The sequence below is a fragment of the Maylandia zebra genome, linkage group LG17, assembly GCF_041146795.1.
Source record: "Maylandia zebra isolate NMK-2024a linkage group LG17, Mzebra_GT3a, whole genome shotgun sequence".
In the NCBI taxonomy this organism is placed as follows: Eukaryota; Metazoa; Chordata; class Actinopteri; order Cichliformes; family Cichlidae; genus Maylandia; species Maylandia zebra.
In genome coordinates, this window is record NC_135183.1 from 31,563,484 (window position 1) to 31,587,861 (window position 24,378).

General features: G+C 38.8%; 1 protein-coding gene across 6 annotated transcripts in view; it reads right to left on the minus strand.

The window, feature by feature from the left end:
- grm8a (glutamate receptor, metabotropic 8a) overlaps nt 1–24,378 on the minus strand; it is a 315,894-nt gene that overhangs the window by 44,374 nt on the left and 247,142 nt on the right. For all 6 annotated transcript variants that reach the window (XM_004560918.5, XM_004560917.4, XM_014409627.3 and 3 more), the window contains one exon: nt 13,887–14,090. In XM_004560918.5, the coding sequence (XP_004560975.2) occupies nt 13,887–14,090 (204 nt within the window). The remainder of the gene's footprint in view (nt 1–13,886; nt 14,091–24,378) is intronic.

The window sequence follows — 24,378 nt, forward strand, 5'->3', positions numbered from 1 at the left end:
GGGGAGGCACACTGCCGTGAGTTCTCAGAATCGGCTCCTTGAGCAAAAGAAATGACAACATCACAGAACGCAAGTATGGCGAAGCTCATGGCTCTCCAATGGGAGATTGAGAGACCAGTGTTGGACTGTAGAACTGCTTTGAAATTCATATGAGCTGTTCGCACTAAAGTAAAAACCACCATCACTTCATGCGGATACCCATTTGGCACCAGCTGCGGTCTCAAGGCTGGAGCTGAACAACAACACCCTGATAACGACTGTGTTTAGTCTGTTCCTTCCTATTCCATGCAAGGCCACCTGGGTTGGCTGGAAGACCGTTTACTTAGCCTAGCAGGGCGAAGGACACTGTCTCAGCTGAACTCTGGACACGCACAAACATACATATACACTGATATGCACACACTCATCCCCCCCTTCCGATGCTGACGGTGGATCAAGGAGACCAGCGCACGCAGGCCCGGATGTACTGTCTAATTCGGCTGTCTCTCACCCTTTACCCACCCTTGTGGCTTGTCATGTGTTTCTTTGGTGTATTAAGAGTTTTTTCATGTGCTATGTGCAGAGGTGTTTTTTTCTGTTCTCAAACTGATCTCCCTGTTGGAGCTCAGTCTGGGGGGAGTTATTTTTTTCTCCTTATCTTTCCTCATGTGGTGCATTTTCCATTGTTATACCTCTCTGACCTGTCTTCTCCATGTGATGTTTTGTGTAATGTATGTATGGTCGGAGGGTAAGATGGCGCCGCCATTGCGTGCAATAGGTCGGCAGCCTTATGAAATTTCCCCTTGTGGGACTAATAAAGGTATATCAATTCAATTCAATCAATAAATGTCATAAAAATATGCCCTTTTTATGATGTAAAGCACATATTACAAAGCTACATTTGCTAGCATTTATCAGCAGACAATGTAAGTGTTCTTCTTCACATGACTGCTAGAAGTATAATCTGTGCTGCTCACCCTTTATCACTGATTGCAATGGATGATAACCAACCTACTAAGCCTTCCAAGGTAGAGGAGAGCACCCACAGGCCAAATGGGTATGGGAGTAATAAAACTGATTAGATGGGTTTGCATCGTCCTGTCCAACAGACCTGCATAATAGTAGTAATAATTAACAAATTAATTAATTAACAAAAATTATTACTCTATTATCCTTGCCTCTTATTTTTCTGAATTAAATGTATTTCCAATAGTGGTTTGTTTTTGTGCCCATGTGAGTGTATATTTGCCTCTTTGCTGCACTGATTTGGGCTCTCTGTATGATTGCTTTTATACCTACTTAGTTTCTACCTATTCTTACTCATTCCTCTTATCTAAAATTATATTCAGCTAATGATCCTCTTTCAGAACTTAGCTCATTGCAAGAGAAAGGGGTAATGTATAATATTGAAAACAATAGCAAGAGGATAGAAAATGCTTTTATATGCACAGCCTATAGATACACAGTAGCTGAACAAGGTCTACTTTATACGATGGCTGTTTTGCCCATTTGTCTCTCACAGTTTACACTGACATTATTCAACGGCCAACTATATACTGCATATGGCTTCACCAAACAATAAATAAGCACAGTAAGAGAGCTCTTCTACAGCAGGCAAGGTGACACTACCTGTACAATAGGTACTTCCAGCTGCTTCTTCAATCGCAAGAGGTCACCACAGTAGGTAACTCCAGTAAAGTTGACAGATTTTTCCATGGGATGCCCTTCCTGAAACAAATCCCAATTGGGGATAAACTAGGGAGTTTACCCTTGCTAAGGGAATGTGTAAACCATTACACTATGGAGCTACCATGACACTACCTGTAAACACTTGGAAAATGTGCAAATAATCTTCTACTTACTACCTGCTGCTTGTAAGTGGACAGCAGGTAGTAAGTATGAGATTATGTTTGGACCTGAGGAGTCTATATAGAGTGAAGCACTAAGTACATCCCATGACTCAACAGCTTTGTTGGTGCGCTTGACTTTCCAAATTTAGACAGAGCTACTGTAGCTGTTGAGTTACGTTCTTTAGAGAAATAAGATAATTTAATAAGACTATAAGTCTTGTAAAAAAATCTAAACATCTAAAGGTGGTGGTGTGTTCACAGATTACATAATTTCATAAATGATTACCTATGTTACATTGTGCATAATTAATTGCATGAAGTTACATTTCTGTAGCCTTTTAACTAAAAGGATCTTTACACTCCTGCTATAAAGAGTATTTACTAACTCAAGATACCAGAACAATTTAACCAGGTGCAATTCAAGAGACCTCAATGGGAATAATAGTAATAGTAACAGTGGGTAATGCTGACTGGGAGTATTCTTAGCCCAGTGGGCGCAACCAGCCTCAAACTGATCCACTGATCCATACTGGAACCATTGCCCAGGATGCCAGAGGATGTAGGGGTCTGGAGAATGTGGATGACATGAAGGATGGAGGCCTTGGTGTTCCAATTTCCAGCTACTGAAACTGGCTTTTGGGACTTGCAAAGTCACCTCTGTGGTGAGGAAGGAGTCCTAGCTTGAGACTGAGAGTTGTGCTAAACTCATTATGGAGGACTTTAAGAATCTCAGGGTTTTGTTCATGGTTGAGAGGAGAATGGAATGGGGGATAGACAGATTGGTATGGCATCAGCAGTGATGTGGACACTCAACTGGTCTATTGTGGTGACCATGAAAGTGAAGCTACCAATTTACCGGTTGATCTATGTACTGTCGAAATGATTGTGATTGCAGAAATAACAAAGCAACTAGAAGCAATGTTTTTGCCACTGAGAGGATTCTGAAAGGATCAGATTGTCATTCTAGCTATAAAGACGCATCTCACATCTAAGAGACGTCTCACTTAGTGAGAAGTCTTAAAAGTTTTATCAGCGTTTTGGAGTTGGAGAGAGCTATTTGGGGTAGGAACATAGAAATATTGCAGAGATGGAGTACAAATATGTTAAGAAATAAATAAAAAGATTTTATTGGTTTACAGGTGACCATTTCTTAATTGTGGCAATATGATTATTAAAACCTTTCAGAGAGTATTTTTAGGCTGAAACTGTGTCTAGCTGAGCTACAAATAATGGAAGCCCTCCGGTCCACACATACACTTTGCCAGACTCTTATATTTGAGTGACTGTTTTGACCAGGATAACTAGAGCCAAGGAATTAGGAAAATAAATTCTGTACTAAAACCCATAATTCTGAAGAATGCTTTTCCAACATTGGCGATAGAGGGAGGACAACACAATTCTAAACTTAGAACTTGGCCAACTTGACATCAATACATGTAAAAGCAAAGGGTGATAAACTTAAAAACAGTCAATACAAATCTGAGCTTGTCAGTGGAAAAAAACAAGCACTTTAAATTTGCTATGGACAGTTTCCTCCTGGGATTATATTGCAGCCGTTCACAGCTGCTGGTTATAGTGTTCTCACTCAATATTGTACTACATCCAAAAGATTTTGTCTCCATTAAAAATTTAGGAATAAACAGACCTAAAAGATGGGGAAAGGGTTTAAGAATACCTGAAAAACAGCTGTTGAGGTATTAAACTGACAATAAAGAATCAACATCAGGTAGATGCGGATAAAAAGGTTGTTGTTAAATATATCACTGATTTTATGGGGATTGAAAGGGCATTACCTTTTTCTTATTATTCTCCCCTTCCACTTACTTGAAGTTTGAATAATAAACCAGGACAGTTCCCTATGCATTCTTCCCTTCTTATGGTTGCCCTAACCAAAGAAAATTTGGCATATTTGCCATTATATGTTTAGCATGTTCCATGTTTCTCTTTTTGTTCTCTTGTCATTTCTAATGTCATATTCAGTTTAACTTTAAATTCATGCTTCTCTTTGTCTTTTACAGTTTCTTTTCTATCCAAGTCTACGAGCTGAACATAAATTTGATATATCACTGTCAGCTCATCTTGAAGGTCATTTTACGCAGCCCCTAAAGTAAAAAGAAAAAAAAAGTTTGTTTTTGGGGTATTTTTTTTACTTTTACTATGCCCTGGATTTCCATCCATTTTTCTTCCTTGCCCCATGGATAGACTGAAGATGACTCTTATTTCGCTGTTTTCTTCTACCCAAAGCTGTTATTGACCAAGCAAAGTTCATCTTTCTTTTATCTGTCTTATCCGCCCTAAAGCACTGCCCTTTTCTCATTGTCTTTTGCACTCTCTTTGCCTTTTCTGCTTTTCAGCAAGCTCTCCATCTTTTTTTACCCCATTCATCTCTCTGATTCACTTTCTCTTCAACCTCTACTCTTGTCTGTTTTCCATATCTTCTTTCTCCTATATCCCTTCAAGGTCATATAGCCCTAATAGACTTTCTACTGGGATAAGCTCTTCTGACTCCTTTGCTCCCTCTTTCTTATTCCAAGATCATTTGCGACTGTTCAAGTTCATCATGTATAGGGAAGCTAGTTCTCCAGAATAATACAAGTACTCTTTCTCTCATAACAGGTGGCCTTCATCCCCCAAGCCAGTTCCTTTTGTAATGTCATTAACCAAAACCTTCCCTTTTTTATCCTTCTCTCTTTCTCCTCAAGGCTGTTCAGCCAGGTATAGAGTTCTTCATATGAAAGTCAAGCCCCTCTAATTAGTGCAAGCCAGTTCAGTTGTGAAAGTCCATCTTGTCTCTCTGCATGGAATATAACCACACATAGTGAAGATCACAATGAGAGTTACCTTGCATGAAAAACACATCCACATATAAACTTGTGTAAAGGACAAAAATAGGCCCTTCTTTTCCCTACTAGAGGTGGGAATAATTGTAAATCTCACAGTTCAGTTCAATTTAATTCAGTTCTTGGTGTTGAGAATTAGTTTTTTATTGAAAACAATTCTTGATTTACAGGAGGAAACACTTGATTTTGGCTCTTTGTCATGCTATTGTCCGTACAAGTAACAGTTAAGCAAACTGGTTTGATGACGATCGGAAAAATTAAAGATTATCAAGAAATGTAATTTGAAAAATATTATATTGGACCGGTCTTTGACACAAAATAGATAGAATAAGAATATATATATACACATAACGATATATATATTGGTAGCGCAGTGTTTCATTTGTATGTATTCAGTAAGAATCACAATTCTTATCCCTTTTTCTCACCCACCCCATATTGTTTGTGAGCCATATCCAAATTGCATTTAGCCTTAAACCACTCAGTCTGAAAGAGAGCACATATGGTCATGAACAGAATAACATTTTATTCCCAAATCAAATTCTGTGTTTGAACATAAACGTGGGTGCTTTGAAATAAGTAAAGTTTCACTGAAAATCTGCCGATGAAATGTAAAATGTGAGCTGAAGGAAAGAGAAGCAATAATAATCATACTGATGGTTAAACATGGTATATTGCTCCCAGCTTAGCAAACAAACAAAGCAGTATGCTTGACACAGAGCGAGTCAGACTACATATATAATTGTGTACTTGTTTCAAAATAAACATTTGTTTTGATGAAACTTAATACATTTTCCTTACAATTTGTGGATAACAAATCCTAGGAACAAACAAAGACTTTATAAAGCCTATAGTGCCATGAGTTGATGACTTAATGGCTTTAGGGTGTACGAGTGGTAGGAGTGCAGAGTACAGAAGAGTAACAGAGAGTCAAACAGAAAGCTGGGGGAAAAGAAAGAAAAATAGAGTTGGTGAAAAGAGGACAATAACAGTGAAGCACAAACAAATGAAAGTATGCTAAAAAGGAAAGAATGAAACAGAAGAGCAAAGAAGGGACAAAAGAGAGTGTGATGGAGAAAGAAGCATTAGAAAGGACGTCATCTGAAATGCTTTTCTGGGGGAGTACTTACAAGTAACAAAGCCAGTAGAAGTAAAAGCAAGTAAATGTATGTATATCTGGATCTGTTAATACTTTGACCTGGTCTGAGTTAAGTTCTCAACATGAAGTGAAACAATCAAACAAACCAACTCATTTTGTTTTCCTGACGTTCCTAAATTTATTTCAGTTTAATATTTTATTTTTGTGCCTTGGATCAAAACTGTACAAGTTGCCTTAGTTTTCATTATGCATAAAATCTGTGATATACAGTACTGTGCAAAAGTTTTAGGCAGGTGTGGGTGTGGGTGGGAGGGGGGATGCTGTAAACAAAGAATGCTTTCAGAAATATAAATGATTGTTTTTTGGCCCCAAGTGTATTCTGCAGCAGGACAATGACCCCAAACATACAGCCAAAGTCACTGTGAACTATCTTCAGAAAAATACAAATTACTGGAAGTGATGGTATGGCCCCACACAGAGCCCTGTTCTCAAAATCATCGAGTGTGTCTGAGATTAAATGATGAGACAGAAGGATGTGAGGTAGCCTGCATCCACAGAAGATCTGTGGTTAGTTCTCCAAGATGTTTGGAATAATCTACCAGCCGAGTTCCTTCAAAAACTGTGTGCAAGTGTGCCTAGAAGAATTGATGCTGTTTTGAAGGCAAAGGGTGGTCAGACCAAATATTGATTTGATTTAGATTTCACTTTTGTTCATTCACTGCATTTTGTTAATTGATGATGAAAATAAATGATAAACACTTCCATTTTTTAAAGCATTCTTTGTTTACAGCATTTTCTGACCTGCCTAAAACTTTTGCACAGTACTGTATGTGTGCATTTACCTCTGTTTATCTGCATGAGCTTTTCTCTGCAATGCAAATAGTGCAAAATAGTAGCAAATGATTTTCCGGCAAGGTCAAGCAAACACTGTTTTTATATAATAGTATGTAATCAAACTCAGTAATACTTCTGGCTGCAGCCTTGTTAAAAAGGGTTCACGACAGTGCCACGCGTTTGATTTGTTACACCATGGCCTTCCTGACACAACCCCAAAGGGATTTGTGCCTCTTCCTGGGAGTGAACCAAGGCTCTTTCCTTTATAAGGCAAATGTGCAAATCACTACATGAAAAATCAGTCTTGCTGTGTTAAAGTGGCTTGGAGCTACATCTGGGCAATATCATGTTAAAAATTTGAGGTGTTCAGAAATCCTGTTGGCATGAGAAACTGAGAAAGTAAGAAAGTGGATGACTTTGACTTGTGTGGATAGTGTTATGGGCTTTTTTCTAGGTGAAAAAAGATGAGCAATAAGCATACTGCTGTTTACTGTATTCCTGCATCCTGAGGTGACCTCTTCTCAAAATACAAATGCAGTAACATAATGAATGTGAGAGTGAATGAATAGTAGTATTGTAAAGCGCTTTGAGGGGTTCCGAAAAGCGCTATATAAATGCAATCCATTATTATTATTATTATAATTTTATTCAATTGCCACCATAAACCATACGTCATCTCTGCAAGAATGTATAAAAGAAAACATTGTGGCTTTTTGTTTCTGCCACAATGCCAAGTGATGATAGTATAAGATACTGCTTAGACTAGGCAACCATGTTTAACCATGTATAACAAATTATTCAGTTAACATGGCACTCCAGCTGCCATAATCAATCATGTGTGAGGCAGACAGATTACATATGACAAATCACATCAGGTAGACGTGATTTGTCATATGCTATTGCAAAGGCCGAAACACGGCGAAAAAAACTTTAAATACTGTCCTATAAAACTTTGGAATGAATTACCTTTCAAAATAAAAAAACAAACTTTTTAAGTTGAGATTCTTAATAGAATGAGGTGTATATATGGCTGTGACTTAGGAGGTAGAGCGGGGAATCAACTAATCAGCAGGTCTGTCTTGATCTTGGTTCCTCTAGCTTGCATGTCAAAGTATCCTAGGCAAGATACTACACGACAAGTTCGCCCTGATGCATCCATTGGGGTGGGATTCTATCAGCATTAAGTTAAAAGTGCTTTGGTATTAAACAAAAACACTTTAAGGAATGGGTCACTGGGACTTGCATTAAGAAAGTGAATTGAGTGCTCAAATCAGTCGAAAAACACTACGTAAGTACCAGTCCATTTACTTCTTTCATTTTCATCTCAGCTTTCATGGCTGTGTTTTTGTTTCAAATTGATAACATAGCATATACCCATTGAAAGGTCACAAGGTATGAAAGATATGAATTCAAGATATACCTGTGTAGATCCAACAGGACAAGAGTCCTCTTCATCACCTTTTTAGCTAGATTAAAGCCTTAAAAAAAAGCCCATGCCACTCTGATGCGAATGGAATCATCACCTTCATGAGTGGATGTGTACAGAACCCATGAGAACAAATGAGAGAAAAAAAGAGTTTGTCCTCTGGCCATTAAAAAAAACTTGATTTTTAGTGTTAACATGGACATCTGCTGAAATTCTGTTAAGGCTATACTCAAATTGAATGAAGAGGTTGCTAAACGGTTGGCTTTTTGCTGAAGTTGAAGTGCACTGGTTTTCTACATTGATTCTGTGGTTCTACAGCAACAGCAACAACCAAACTGGTTTTCAGTTGGTCAGAAAGCAGCCCATTCTCTCTCTCATTTTGTCATGTAGCTGCTCAAAAGGCAAATGGATATGGATCCATAAGGAGCAACAAGAAAGAAAATCCATGCTCCATCATCACCTCTAGCTTATTCTCCTCCATGCCCATGATGTGCAATTAACACAGGCAAGACACACGCAGGCCTTCAGTTTTTCCCACATTTCTCCTTAAGGGTTATCAGTGTAATGGTGACCCTAACCACACTAATAATGAAACTGTTTTTAATCGGAAAACACAAATGTATCCAGACACACTCATAAAAATACACACACACAAAAAAGTAGCCAGAAGAAGCTTCATTTCTTCAAGGCATCTGACCAGATGTGAACAACCCCAGCAGATCCACTTACTACAAACAACCACCCAGCAAATGAAACTCATTAGTTTTTTAAAAATCAAACTCAAGTACTTACAGTGGGAAAACAGACTGACAGAAAAAGTGATCAACTTTCTTTTTTCCGGGGATGGCGGTCCATTACACCACCACTAGCAGCCTGAACCACTGATACCAAGGATGGTATCAGTGGCTCTGATAAGCCAGGATAGAACCCTGCTTTCATCTTGTTTACACAAAATTCTGACCCTATCATTCATACGTCACAGCAGAAAGTCGAGACTCACCAGATCAGTCAACATTTTTCAGTCTTGATGAGCCCATGTGAAATCTGGACTCAGTTTCCTGATTTAGTTGGAAGAGCAGGACACAGTGTGGTCTTCTGTTGCTGTAGCACATCTGCTTCAAGGTTCGATGTGTTGTGTGTTCAGAGATGCTCTTCTGCATACCTTAACTGTAACTAGTGGTTATTTGAGTTATTGTTGCATACCTATTCTCCAATACTCAGACAACCAAGCTACATTCAAAGTCCCTTAAATCACCGTTCTTCACCATTTTAATGCTGTTTTTCAACATCAGCAGGTCATCTTAACTGTGTCTACATGCCGAAATGCATTCAGTTGCTGCCATTTGATTGGCTGCTTAGATATTTGCACTAACCAGACAGTTAAACAGATGAATCAAATGATGTGGCTGGTAAGCGTGTAGGTGTTTAATTCCCATCTTCGCATAACCCAGACACTGGCAAATTGATTGATTCCACCTATTAATTTTTTTATTTTCTGTAATCATGTCATGCCTCAATTCAAGCATTCAAGTGCACTCTTTCTATATTACTCCTTCAAATTTTCTTTTTTTTTCTTCCTTTTCAAAATACTGGAGGGTAGAGGTGTGTCTGGAGTAAATTATTAGTTATTTAAAGTCTGTTTTTAGTTTAAGTATTCCCCTATTTCATCAGTAAATTATACATTTGTAGCGTTCTCACTTTTATGGATGCAGCATGTGACCTTAAAAGGATAACACAGCTGTAAATTAATTGCATTATAATTTATTGTAATTGCCACTGTTACCCATAACTTTCTGTAGTGCCATCTACAAAGTGTCAGAGGCTAATGAAAGAATTTAATAGCTCTAATACAAGCTTGTATTCCCATATCATTTCAGCTCCATCTTATCTAAAAAATTTTTATTCCGTCTCAATGTCTGGTCAGGATCACTTACAGCTCATTCTGTCTGGGCCAACTTTTACTAAGCGAGAAGGATTCGGTGATTCATCTGGGGATAAAGTTTGCGACCTTGTAGTTATGGGAGGATTTCTCTACCCTCCAGGCCAACAATAACTGAGAAACTCACTTGAGCGCAAATCTGCCGCTGCTGTATGAAACAGCAATCATTGCCTGCCTGTGAATTTATTTCTGACACTTTTAGCAAGGGCAGACACCGACAGAGCAGGAAGCATCAAACACTGATACATATTTTGGGCACATTCCTATACAGACATATTCAAGCAATTTTAATCGTTCCTCTAAATCAGAAAAGCATTCTTGTAAACCTCACAATGCAACCAGTCTCACTCTGCCTCTTGCTTTCACAGACATTATGTATTCCACACAATGCTGGACGAAGGAACACAGGAAATGAAAAGGCTGACAGAGAAGCAGGTACAGGCGCATCAGGGAGAGGAATGGAGATTAATAGTAGAATATTCAAATGAGGTGTCTGATGCTACTTTGAAATGAGCAAATGTGTTTTTGGGTTTTTTTTATCCACTTAAAATTTGTCAACACTTGAGGAAGTCATGCAAAGAGAAAGAGAGAGGGGAAATTACTGAGCAGTACAAAGTGATACAAGGCTATTCGCAAAAAAGCAAAATGTAAAAAGATTACATGTTTTGAGAAAACACAAACTGAATCTAATGTTAGGTGTGAGAGGTAATGTGACATGTTCTTTGATAAGGACAAATTAGACGTTTCGTTTAGCATTGTTAAAATATGAATTTGTTGAGTCAAGTTGGGTAAAAAATACTGTAATGTGTCTACAATTTATTAAAAATGTGATACTGTCCAAATGTTTACACAAAAGGATTAACACACTATTCAAAACCTGATGTTGACTAGCTATAACGTATCAATAATACAATAATCTACCTTACATGGTAAACGAATCTCGTAGATACCTGATGTAAATGATGTGGTCTATCAGAAAGTTTACAAATTTGCTGATAAGCTTAGTGTTACACTGGGCTACAGCCCTAGACTAAGTTCATTTTAACTAAAATTTAAGGGTTACACCGGTGCCACACATCAGAAGGGTATTTCTACAACGTAAACTCAGGATAGCCAGGCCTTCTTTGCATTTTCTGGCTTGACAAAGTCTAAAACTGCAGCAGAAGCTTTGCTAATTCAGGTCTCCTGCTTCTGGAAATAAGCATAAAAGTGGACGTTTCATGCATCATTTAACTCTCTTTCTTCCACACAAAATGGGTCAATTGAGCATTGCCTACTCCAATCAGAGATATTGTCAAAGGAACAGGTTATTTAAAAAAAAAAACAAAAAAACTTATATAACAAATAAAATCATGATGCTGTCATGATCCTGGGCCATGTTGGCCCAGTATTCTTAGTTTTCGTGTGTTTTGTGTTTTATTCTGGTTTCTAGGATGTTCTGTTAAGTTGTTCCTTGACTTCCCCTTGTGACTTTTATGCCCTGTGTGCCCCTCTGTGTATCTGTGAGCCCTCGTCTCCCCTCCTTGGGTTTCATTCAATGTTTTCCCCAGCCCGTTTTGTCTGTGCTCTCTCTCTCTCTCTCCTCCTGTCTGAACCTCTGTGTACTTCCTGTTTTACTTTGACAGTCTCTCGTCAGTATGCGTCATGTTGTGTTCACTCCTGCCCTGTCTCGTTACGATTATCTGTGTCAGCTGTGTTCCCCGTGTGCTCCCACTTCCCTCGTTAACCCTCTGTGTATTTATGTGCGCGTCTCCCTCAGTTCTGTGTCGCGTTCTCCCTCATCCGTGTGTTTCTCCGTATAATTCTAATTTGGGGTGTCTTGGTTGCCAATTGGTCCCGTTCATGTCTTTGTCTCTTCTCTGTTTCCTTACCTCAGTGTCTCCCAGTTAAGTAAGTCTTGTCTTCATGTTTGTTTGCCCATCAGTCTCCAAGTTTAGTTGCCTGTTCTCTCAGTCATGTCTCCTCTCATCCCTTGCTCTTTTGCCCTCACTCTCTCCTCCCTCTGTTTCCTGTATATAGTCAGTCTGCATCTCAATGTGTGTATTTCTTGTACTTCCTGTTTTACTTTGACAGTCTCCTGTCCTGTATGCATTATATTTAGTTTTGTCCCGTCTCATCTGTTAGATTGTGTCCAGCTGTGTTCCCCAGGTTGCTGTTAGTTTAGTTTTCTAGTTCCTTCCAGTTTGTTTTTATTTATTTATTATTTATTTTTAATTTCATAATCCAGCAATAAAACTGTGCTGATTGTAGTTCCACCTGCAAGTCTGCATTTTGGGTCCTAATCTTTACCGCTTTAACCACCACATGACGGGTCTGTTCAGTTCTGACAGCATCATGAACGAAATGTGGAAATTGTGTTAGCTTTTCACTAGATCAAAGTGAAATTAATTGGAATGATTTTATATTGTCATTAATAAACAGCCTACAACTATAACTGGTCAGTTGTCTAATCTGTGCTTGTAACATTTATAAATTTTCTGCCACACCAGCTGAATGTATGCGTTCTTGAGAACCATTCAGTGGTTTTTGTAAGAATTTGTGATAGCATAGAGGTTCCAAATGATTTTAAACTGAAGCCCTGAAAATAACCTGCTCCCAAACAGGTTGTGTGTTCAGCATAAGTTACCATGGTGATCCAGCAAGGCACAAAGACAGCCCAAAGTGAGCCACTGGTGTGACACTGAAAACTCTGGCTTTAAGTTCAACATACCTCACTAATCAATTAATCCCACTTCATAATACAGCCCTCAGGGCTTTAGCCTAATGTCACATTAGGGCAGCTATGGATAAGCAACCACTTGTGTGCAGCATTGCTGTGGCAAGATTTGCATGGAAGTGAGACAATACACACGGAGGAACTGGAGACAATTAAACAGAAAATGTTTGGAAAATATGGAAATATGTATTTTGACATAAGTGGTTTAAACCTTTTACTGACTTAAAAGGTACCCCCCCACCCAAGAGTTAGAAAAGGAAAAGGTCATTCCACGAAACAGTGACATCAATAACATCTAATATGAGCCATGTAAGCATTAAAACGACAGGAACAAGGATTTTAACTCTCAAGAAATCTGTGCCGTGGAACAGATCGGACGAATGTACATAAATCCACAAGCACTTTGACCAGGAGACAGGAGTTCATGTTCCACTAAAGAGAGCCTGTTTTTAGATTCAATTCAGAAACTCTAGAAGAAAAAGGAAGTAATAAAAGAGCTGATTGATTTTACTTTGCTCAGAGATGTATTTTTTCTCTGTCCCAAATGCTTACCTCTATCAAGAATAACAATGCAAATTAAATTTGTATTTATATTTATATAAATATATTTACATTTCTGAATTAATTTATATTTAATTTGAGTTCTTCACAAGGCAGATGTTAAAGGATAAGTCTTAAGATAAAAGTGAGTATCATTCATGATTTTAAAGAGGCTGAAATGTTTGCAAGTTGGTGATCTGAGTTCATAATCTCCTATATCTCTCTTTATATATTCTAATTTCATTGTCAATACACTCATATCTGATATTAATTTAAATGATTTATACATGCAAGCTTTAAAACACAGGGAAGAAGATAGTGTGGTGTGATTTAAATGTGTATCTGAATATCCGAAGGGTACTTGTCATATTTGTGCAATATATATATATATATATATATATATATATATATATATATATATATATATACACACACACACACACACACACACACACACACACACATATAAATTGCAGTAAGTATTACTGGAGGTTAGCATAATCTAAGGCATTTTGTTTGAATGGTCAGCATGTAATTTTTTTTTTACTAGGATAAGAATGCTTTTAAAAGCATATGCACCTGAAAAAGGTTACAATCGTTGAAAAAAAACAAAACCCAGCATTATATTGGATCCTATACATTTAAACCAAGTGGAAAACTTACCATTGAAGTTGACAGCGCGGATGTGGTTGAGTAGCTCTTTACCATCGATATTGTTGGCCATCCGTGGACAGAGGCCTGGGTATCCGTAGCAGAGCTCCCGGTGCATGCGGTGCAGAGCGTGGGCCATGGCATACACTGCATCCATCACAAACTGAACCTTTCCCTCTTGTTCATAACTGGAGTCACGGCCAACTTTTTCTAAACCTGAACAAGAAGAAGAAAAGATGTGCTTAAAAGGGAGAGAAGGAATATTAGAAGTAAGATAAAGCACATTAACTCCCAGGGGACTCGTTTTAGGTAACAATCAAGGTATGGAAATCCATAGCAACATACATTCCACCTGCGTCTACCTCTCATAACAGATCAGCGGGGAGCTATAGGGAAAAACTTGTGTGCAATGATATAAAGTTACAGCATACAGAAGTAGATTTCTTTAGGCCATGTATCATCCATCACCCCACATGAACTGAAAAAAGGAATCATATGCTTCAGGTACGAGATGCTACGGTTGTGTGGTGAATGGCATTTGATGCTTTGGGTAAATGTGAAACTTATTCATGGCCTTAAATGACTTTATGATAATCATTCTGCAGTCTCGCCTTGAGTCTGTTCTAATAGGGAAGCCTGGCACCTGACCTGTATAGCCAGTCGTGTGCCTACTGTCGTCTTCACAGTGCCAGGCCATCACCATTTGTCACAGCTTTTGCTTCTGTTTGTGCTTTGTCTTCTGTATAGCCCATTTATGTCCTATTATATTCCATGTACACCATAAAAAAGCCAATAGTCAAGTGGTGACAGAAAAATAGAAATGTATAATGCAGGTGAAACAAGATCTACAATAATGGCACCAAAGCACGTAGAGGAAAGTGGGCAGCGGTTGGCTCCAGAAGGACTGAAGAAAGAGATGAAAGAAAGACAACAGGTAAGAAATAAAACGAAAAAGAGAGTTTAGATGAAGAGAAACTTTAAAGGAATGAAGAGAGACCAAATGAGAGATGAAATCTTTGTGCAAGACAGGTTGACCAGTAGACAGGCAACGGGGCACTCAGCATGACAATGACAAATAACTCCTCTCAGTCCATTCTCGCCCTGGTAGCAAAGAAAGAACAACATGTTCCTTCTTTACATCTTCTGAACCACTGATAATGGCATTTCTGTGTATACAGGAAAGGCAAGAAAGTGTCTGGTGGGGACAAAATAGACTTTATCCTCTTTCCGACTAGTCACACAACCATGTGTTGAGCCTTGACATGTTTAATTTACTTATAAGTCTCTACTTTTGGCTTCACATACAGTTATTAGTCTTCAGTGTATACTACCATTTAGCTCTGCTTTCTGAGCTTATCTTACTGCTGCAGCCTTATTAGTTACTGCAGATTAATGTTTAGGTTCATAAGCTGCTGATGAATATTTGAATACTTACATCTGGTCTTTATGCTTGCATGCATGTACAAAATACATGCATGCATACAATCCCTGCCCTGACATAAATATGTGCCAATGCTCAAAAGCATGCAAATGGTCTCCCAACTGCATTTTCTTTGAGCGGATTTTATGTAATGACTCATTAGCATAATGAGCTAATGAAAAAAGAAGAGAGTGAAAACCTCCTTGATGCATTAAGATGAAAATCAGTAATTGAGTGTAACATACATTTTCTCTGTTTTCATCAAAAAGTTCAAAGAGTGGAACCACATAACATCCTACGTTCATTATCTTCCTTTCTCACACGATATCTGACTTTATGTGATATATTCTTTGTTCTTGTTTCTCTATCCTTATCTCTCGCTTCGACCACATTCTCTCATATTCTCTCTTTCTGTCCTACCCCTCCGTTTGGTTACTAAATCTACTGCATCTATCTTGGCTATGTTCACTCTTTTTTTCCTTTTCTTTTTTTCTTTAAAAGCAGCAGTCACCTTCAGGCAACACAAACCGAATCAAAACCCATCTGGGCTGAGCTGAATTAACAAGACCAGAGGCACCCAGAATCAATATGAGCATCCATAAGGAATTAATGGGGTCCCCTGAATAAAATCCAATCCACAGTTATGGAAGGCTGTAGGGTGCTTTGTATGCATGTCCTTATTCGTGTGTTTGTTGGTGCCTGTGGTGATGGGTAAGAACCCCAGCAGGAAATTAGTTAGCATTTTCTCCGGGCCACTGTGGTCCAGCCATACAGCTGATCACAATGCTGGCCTAAGAGTTGAACTTTGATAGTAAACAGGAGCACTGTAATGTGTGCATATGTGTGGAGAGAGGAAAAAGACAGAGAACAAAGTACGCAGAAAGTACAAGTCTCTATCTTTCAACTGTAACGAAAATCTGTTCTTTTTTGATCCTGCAAAGAGGGCTAACACAATACATTTTTTTTGGGGGGGGGGGGGGGGGGGGGGGGGGGGGTGTTTCTGCAGCACCCTGTTTTCTGTTACCTGTTTGGACACTCTCCCTCATGCTGAGGCAACTATTCAAACCTGTGGGTATTTATTCCATGACCTGTACACTGCTGGGTGGAGGAGGGTGCTTTCGGCAATATTGATTTTGTGTGTATATACGATGATGATCCGTCCGGCTTGAAGAAAATGCACATGTGGACAACTACCTGCCTGAGGTGTCAGACTGAAACTGGGGGTAAAAACCCACTGAGTTATTTCCTAAAAAGTATGGGGAAAAAAGGAAAAAAAAAAACAACTTGTTGCTCAGAGCTGGCAGATATGCTGTTATGTGTATTACTGCCCTTAATTTGACATTTCATTAGAAAAGCAGCTGCACAAATCACATAACCTTTATTTATCCACAAAAGCATTCACCTTTTGGCCAACAACCTGCTCAACATTCATAAATACACACATTCACAGCTCAGTAGTCACTGAAAGAGAAGAGAGCTTTTCTCATTAGCATCTCAAATTCTGGCCACAAGCCCAGTTTTTGAATCTCACAGCCAGAGCTACAGTCCTGTGCAATAGTCCTGAGTCACCCCTCATTTCTTTATATTTTGCTTCTAAAGAGTCAGACGTTCTTGTAATTTTGAAGTGAACAATGTTTCTCCAGGCTTTCTGTCTGCCTTTCAACACTTTTCTTTGGACATTAGCTGTTTGTTTAGTCCAGTCCTTGTATTTTACCATTGTTAGAGGAATATATGTTTTTTGTTTCCTGAACCACTTAACAATGTTCTATGAGGACAAAAAGAATCCCAAACTTAAAAGATGAACCAGCGTTGTGTCTACACATCAGGCAATGAATGACGAACCAGTTTAAATCGTATACTTAGGCACAGCCTGTTGCAAAAAGTATCTACAGCGATCAAGAGTATCTGAAAGATCCAGTAACAATCTGGCACAGGACCTGAGAGATGCATCTGGCCCTCAGATCCATCTGCTGTTTACTGAAGCTTCATCAGGAATGGTTTCAGTCAAAGGGTGGCTGTCAAGAAGCCAAGTACCTAGTACCATCAGGTTTTGATCCACCATGCAATATCATCTTGATCTTAAACACACTGCCAGTCATGGACACGTACACAGAAAAACACACAATTGAACATTGCCAGTCATGGATTGGCCTCCCTAGAGTCTGGACATCAACATTATTAAAGCAATGTGGGATTATCTTGACGGAACGGAACAAAAAGGAGCCAACACCTGGAGAATGTCCTTAGGACTTTGAATGTCCTTCAGGAATCCTGGCGAATTATTTCTGAAGACTAAAGAAATGACAAGAAAGCTGACTTACTGAGTTCAAGCTGTGTTAACAAATAAACGTAGTCATACCAAATCTCAACTTTCAAGCTTGTTAGAATTGCATGCATGTTTGAACATGTTTCAATAAATCATTGCACCTATTTCCTATTTCCCAATTTCTTTTGCTGATTTCCCTTTCATTTTGTTTGCTAAAAGAATATTTACAAATCACATTTGATTGGTGTCAGGCTAGTATGCATCAAACTATACTACTAAAACCCAAAAGTTTCTTAGAGCTTTTAAAGTCTTGTCTTGCCCTGAGGTTACTCTGGTAACAGCCTCTGTAATGTGACTGATTCTCGTAAGCTCACTTGAATCCTGATGTGTGCAGCAGGGTGAGGTACACCACATTCAACTGACTGTGATGTCTGTGAAAACAAAACCCAAAAAGAAAAGTGCAGCAAGGTGAAACAAATGTATCTGTGTGGCTAAGTGATGTGATGGGAGTCCATTTATTGTTCTTGTAACCAAATTCAAGGAAATTAGAACAGAACAGAGTGAAAATTGATTCAACATTAAATAGAAACACTGTAAGTTAAAACCCGATTGTATTTTATCCACTTATATCCACCAGGTAAAAAGTACAAAAAAAGTATATCATTTAAATTACAGGCTGACATACAGTGTATGGCCCAGCTACACACAACACCTAGAGAAGCTGCTCAGGCATGGAAGCCCATGCTATGAGAAGTGTGTGGTGCATAGTTTGTGTGCTGATGTTAATGCCAGGAGAAGTCTGGAACTCTACAGTCAATCAGCAGTTCATATAATGGAGTCCATATAGTGTAAGTAAGCACTTATCGGGGCGGGGTTTTGCTGTTGTTGTTGTTGTTGTTGTTGTTTTTTGAATATTCACTCCCCATACTGCACATATTCAATTTTTTTAGGTTTATTTACTATTCCTAACATTTCCTCAGCCAGCAAGGAGTGCAGAAAGGTGAATATGTTCAGCCATAGTGCATCAAGATGACTTTAAGCAAAGGAAAGACAGACAGAAATGCCATGTTTTATTCATTCCATTAATCTCATTGGTGTAGTGAAAAGCTGAATCACTCATTAAGATGGTTGGCAAGCACATAAACAGCAACGTGTATACATGCACAGGAATGCAAAAAAGAAAGAATAGAGTCAAGCGCCTTTAGAACTGGTCAGCTGTGAGATACAGTTAAGAAACCTGTGTTTCTAAGAAGAGTGCATTTTGAAATATACCTAGACAGCCTCCCAAGTCAACAAAAGTACCTTGAGCTGTCTAACGTTCCACCATAATTACAGATCTAATTATGCTAATAGTCTACAAACAAAGCTAAACAAGACATTAATTAGTAAGCCCTTTCACAGCAACATACCTTTAAATAACACGTCTGGCAGTGGTGCACTGAAAGTACATCTTTTTAGCAACAGTTGTGCAGCTCTTAGAAAACAAACTGTGGTCAGTGACCATTCACAAGAAAGAAGAAAGACACCTGAAAAGGGCAAAGAGTCTTTTCAAGTGGTTTCACAATTTAGATAAAAATAGCGGCATGTTTTTTAGACGCTTTGGCCTTTAAAAAAAAATAAAAAATGAAATACAAGACTGCTAAATGCTGTCTTTTCTTCTCTCCAGATTTGTGCCTCATTGCATGTAACTTGTGTTTTATGTCTTTCTGAACATTAAAACATCTCCTTTTAATGCATCGCTACAAGTACGCATGCAGTTGTTGGCATTCAGCATTTGTGCAAATTCTCATTCAGAGAAAAAAAAAAGCACAACCAAGTAATGAAAGTATTGTACTTTGAGCCATAGATCAACATGCCATGTAATAATGAGAATTTCTCTCTGCTGTTCTTATGAGATGTGAAATGACACGATGCATCATTAATCAGTATATCGCAAGAAAATGCAATCGTGCCTTGAGACAGTTAAATGACTGTTGCTGTTATGAGTAGTGCTAACTGGGAAAACACTACCGTGTCTGTTTCCTGGGATTGCGTCAGGTGTTGAAACCGGAGCAACGGGTGTGTGTGTGTGTGTGCGTCTGAGTGTGTGCAAAGTACAATACAATACAGCTTTTATTGGATGTGTCTGCCCATTGTCTGCAGCCAGTAACAGTGTGTGATATGTATGAAATCCACCCATTTAGTCTCTGCACGTTATGTGAGCAGGTGCAAAATCAGAACTAGAGATTTAGCTGAGGCTTTAAGACCCAATTACGATATTCAATATTTAATGTAGTGCAGTCTTGTTTTTGTATCAGTGTGGAAAACAGGTGACAACAATAAAGGTGAAGTGGAGGCAGAGAAAGTGATGACTGGACAAAATGTTTGCTTGCTGAAGTGAATTTGCACACTTTATTCCATTTTGTAGCCAGCAGCTGCTAAATGCAATTCAGCCTTTCTGTTCACTGTTAATGACATCAGAGACCACAGGCAACTTAGTTGGTTGGCGCCTTGGTAAACGAGGATTTGCACTGAAAACTCTGGGAGGCAAAAGGACAGATAAAAAGTAACTTTCGTGTCTCATCCAAGATCTGCAATCCGAAAAGAAAAAACAAAAATGCATGAGCAAGCAATCTCCATATCTGCCTCCAAGTCATTTTCATATTTCGTGGTTGATTATTTGTTCTTGTTACATAGGCACTCGGGCCGACTGCTGTGATCTGATTCTAGATCTGTACAAATTCATTACTCATCTTGGTTCTGTTTAATAAAAGCTACAGGCATGTCACGGCAAAAAAACATGTTCAAAAACCAATTTTATGATGAAAGTTTTGTTTGAAATTGAGATGATCTGCTATTTGTCGATCCTGACACCTGCTATTACAAACTGAATGCTAGCATAAAAATGTAGGCTTTAAAGTCTCTAAACTACAAAAGAAAAGGAGTTTTAATAGTCAAGACCCTGCACTTTAAAGGGGCCTTTGAAGATTAAGTTGTGGTGATATTTTTCATCATTTTCGTTTTCTTTTAAATTGATACTGCATTATAAACAGACCTCTCCAAACAAATCTTAAACTCGGCACTTCAAAATCAATGCAGAGGTGGTGATACTTTGAATTCTCTTATTAGTAGTGCAAGTCAAAAGACAAGATATATATGTATTTCCTTAGGAGTCAAAGTAAGAAGCTTACAAATGAAAACACCTTTTTTGCAGCATGGTCGGGGATGATAGTGATTTGAAGGACTTTAGCATCTCTTCTGCGACAGATTTTAACATAATAACAGGCCGAGAGATCGGCTGAAACCTCTGGTCACCAGTGTTGGGAAGGTTACTTTTGTATGAATGAATGTATTCCACTACAGATTACAGAATACATGACCCCAAAATGTATTCTGTAACGTATTCCGTTACGTTACTCAATGAGAGTAACGTATTCGGAATACTTTGGATTACTTAATATATTATCATGCTTTTTACAGCTACATGAATGTACCATTGCTGTGTGATTTATTACTATTACTGAAGGTCCGCGGCTCCGAACCGTAGTAGGGGGACCTCTGGCTAATACGTCCGGTTCGTGTCGGGCTCGTAGCTGAAAAATAGCTTTACTTTTTGTTGTGTGGGTCAACTTTGCTAGCGAGAGACAGAGAGAGGCGTTGAAAGGCTGCTCCAGAATTTACTGTTTCGGAGGAAAACACGAACACAGTGTACAGTCAAGTCTTGATAGCGTACTTACAACTGGGCTCGTCAGGCACTCTTTTTGGCTGCAGTGGTTATTATTATATTTACATGCTTCCAGCTCCCGTTTCTGCTCGATGACAACTCGTACTTTTCCTTTTTCTCCCTCCCTCGCTCACAGACACACAATGGGTATGACCATTCTCCCTGCAGCACGGACTACACTACCAATGAGGCTACATTCTTTAGCGCTATGTCTGTAACACTCTGCCTATTGCCTTTATATTAAATCATTTTTAAAAAAAGATTTCCTCATTATGAGACGCGAGATTGAGACACGGGCATTAGGGCCTCTTAATGCGTGTTTTGTTTGGGTTTCCACCGGAGTTTTGGAATTACCAAAAATGGACAGACAAGGAGGAGACAGAGGTGTCGTTTGGTCTTGCTTCCCTGAATTGCCAGGGAGCACAGCCGTTTATTTTCCAACAGAAACACACCACCGCTAACCAAACTGCTCGGCATAGCTTAGCACAACAACAACAAAAAGGCGCTCTCTCACCCAGGAAACACACAGTCGCAGAGAGAGTGCGTCGCCCTGTAACCATGGCAACCGTAACGCTGCCGCCTGGAACAACCAATGACTGTAGAAAGCAGTCATTGGGAACAACAGAACGTAGCTGTCAAACAAAACCCAAACAGTCCTGACCCGCGACAATATGAAACAGGAAAATACCGCCGTGTAATCCATTTATTTCAAAAAAGTAACTGTATTCTAAATACCACCTTATTAAACGGTAACTGTAACGGAATACAGTTACTCATATTTTGTATTTTAAATACGTAACGGCGGTACATGTATTCCATTACTCCCCAACACTGCTGGTCACTATGGAAAAATGTGTATTAGAGTGTGCTTCACCAAAAACCTACTTATAATTTCTTTGGTTACTAGCAGGTTGTGGTGGTTGTCAGTACTTAGCATAGAACGTCAACACTCATCAACTGTTTGTTGAGCTACAGTGAACCTGTGAAAAGTGGGACAAACACGGGAAATAGAGATCGTTGCACCCTTCAAAATGTTTTCATTTCAGCGCTATAGTGTGCACCGCGTGTTTCACAGTTTCACTACTGCTCAGCAAGGATCTGCAGACAAGTTGGTGCCTTCCATGCAAGCTATGGGTGCAGCAGTGTATATCTCTTTGTAACCATTTTTCATCTACCAACCACTAGCTAACCATTTGGGGAACAGACATTTTTTATAGTGATCTACATATGGTTGCCCGGAGTGTTGCTGACCGACTAATCTCTTGGTCTCTGTGACTGGGGCATTAGCAATCAATTTCACAGACAGCGAGCAATCCCCAACAACCACTTGCTGACCTGCCAAGCAATATAACTTGCTAAGCAGTTGCTAGCCCTGAGTGATTGGAGTCTTTAAAAGGCAATTATGAAATAACTTTATATCGCACTATTATATTATACTGTTTAGTTATACAAAAGTAATATAACTATTCACATTGTGAAATGACTGCCGATGTTTTGACTGACTTTCTTCCTGACAGCTAAGGAGCTACTGGCTGTATCGACGGCCATTTTTCAAGTCTGCTTTGTGGGACTTCTTCACGATTACATGTGTGATTATCCATAATATTCAAAATTGCAATAAATATTAACATACCTACTTACTTTAAAATTAAAATCCTTCTCTACACAAGAAGGATTAAGATTACAACAATGGGGGGGGGGGGGGGGGGGGGCTGTATCTTTTATCCTACTATTTTCATGATATGAAATAAAAAAAAAAAAATTGGGAACAGCAAAACCTCTGAAATGCATGTTTCACTGCCTTGCTAGTGAAGCGAGTTCCTTGTCTAATACAAACATAAAGCAATACATGAAATCATCGAGGTGAGACTAATGCAAGAATGCCAACTGGCTAAATGCTTTGATGGATGCCTTCATAGACCAGTGTGCTGGGCAGATTTTCTACATGCAGTGATTGATGGCAACACAGCTGACAGACAGACTAATGATGTGAACAAGCTCCTTAATTAAACATCAATTTGCAGCACATATTCAATTCCCTCCTTCTAAACTCTCAACAGCTAGCAAGTATTTTACTCTAGCTTTCTTTTCTTCTCAACCACCACCTGACGCCCCCATCTGCCTTTCCTTTTCTGTAGGCAAATTGGCTTATAAAAATATATGAGAAGGAAATTTATTTATGAGCCCTGGAATGATGCAACCTAAGTTCAGATGTTCATGAATACATTTACATAAAGGTTGTTTAATTAGCTTTTCTCTCATTTATCAACGATGGCTCAAAAACATCACAAAGATGACAGCATAGAGTGATGCTGCCCACACACACCATAATTCAGAGACATTTATGAATCAATATTGTTAAAATATAAAACTACCACTCTGCTTAAATGCGTTTCTCATATTTCTCATATTTCTTAACATACAAAAACCATGCAAACCATATTTGACTGGCTTAGATCTTTGAGGCTAATCTACCAAGGAAGACATGGCTAATCAATAAGAAAAAAGAGCAAATGAGCATCAGACAGAGATCTGCTCTACATGATTTGACAACAGAGCACTGAAGCCAAGGCTTGTGTCAATACACTGCTGCATAAATACCAGTCAGTGGCTTCAAGCCTGAGTGCAAGTATGTGTCTGTGTTTGTACAATTACATCTAAGAGTGTGTGCGCCTGTGTGACTGTGTTTGTTTCATAACTAGTGCCTCGTGTGTGGGATCGAAGCTTGATGTCAAATGTTATTTGACACATGTCTGTGTAGACTCTTCAAATTTATTGTATTGATCCAACAACAAATAAAGAAGATGCATAGATGAATAGAAAAGTATATCTGTTTAAAAGTTATCAATACAAAACAGATAGAATAAGAGATAAAGAACTTGGTTAAAAGTCCCATCACCAGGCTGGCTTTAGGGTGGATGACTAGATGAACAAGTTCCTAAAAAAGACATTTCAACCTCACTACAGTTTGGGAAGCATTCTAATAGCTGAAGTCTCAAATTAACTTATTAATAATTGCACCTTCGTGCAGCAATGCTAACATTTTTAGAAGTCAATTACCTGATCAGAGTTTACTCGAGCAGCAACTTGTGTGAGTGAAAGGGTGAGGGTGACA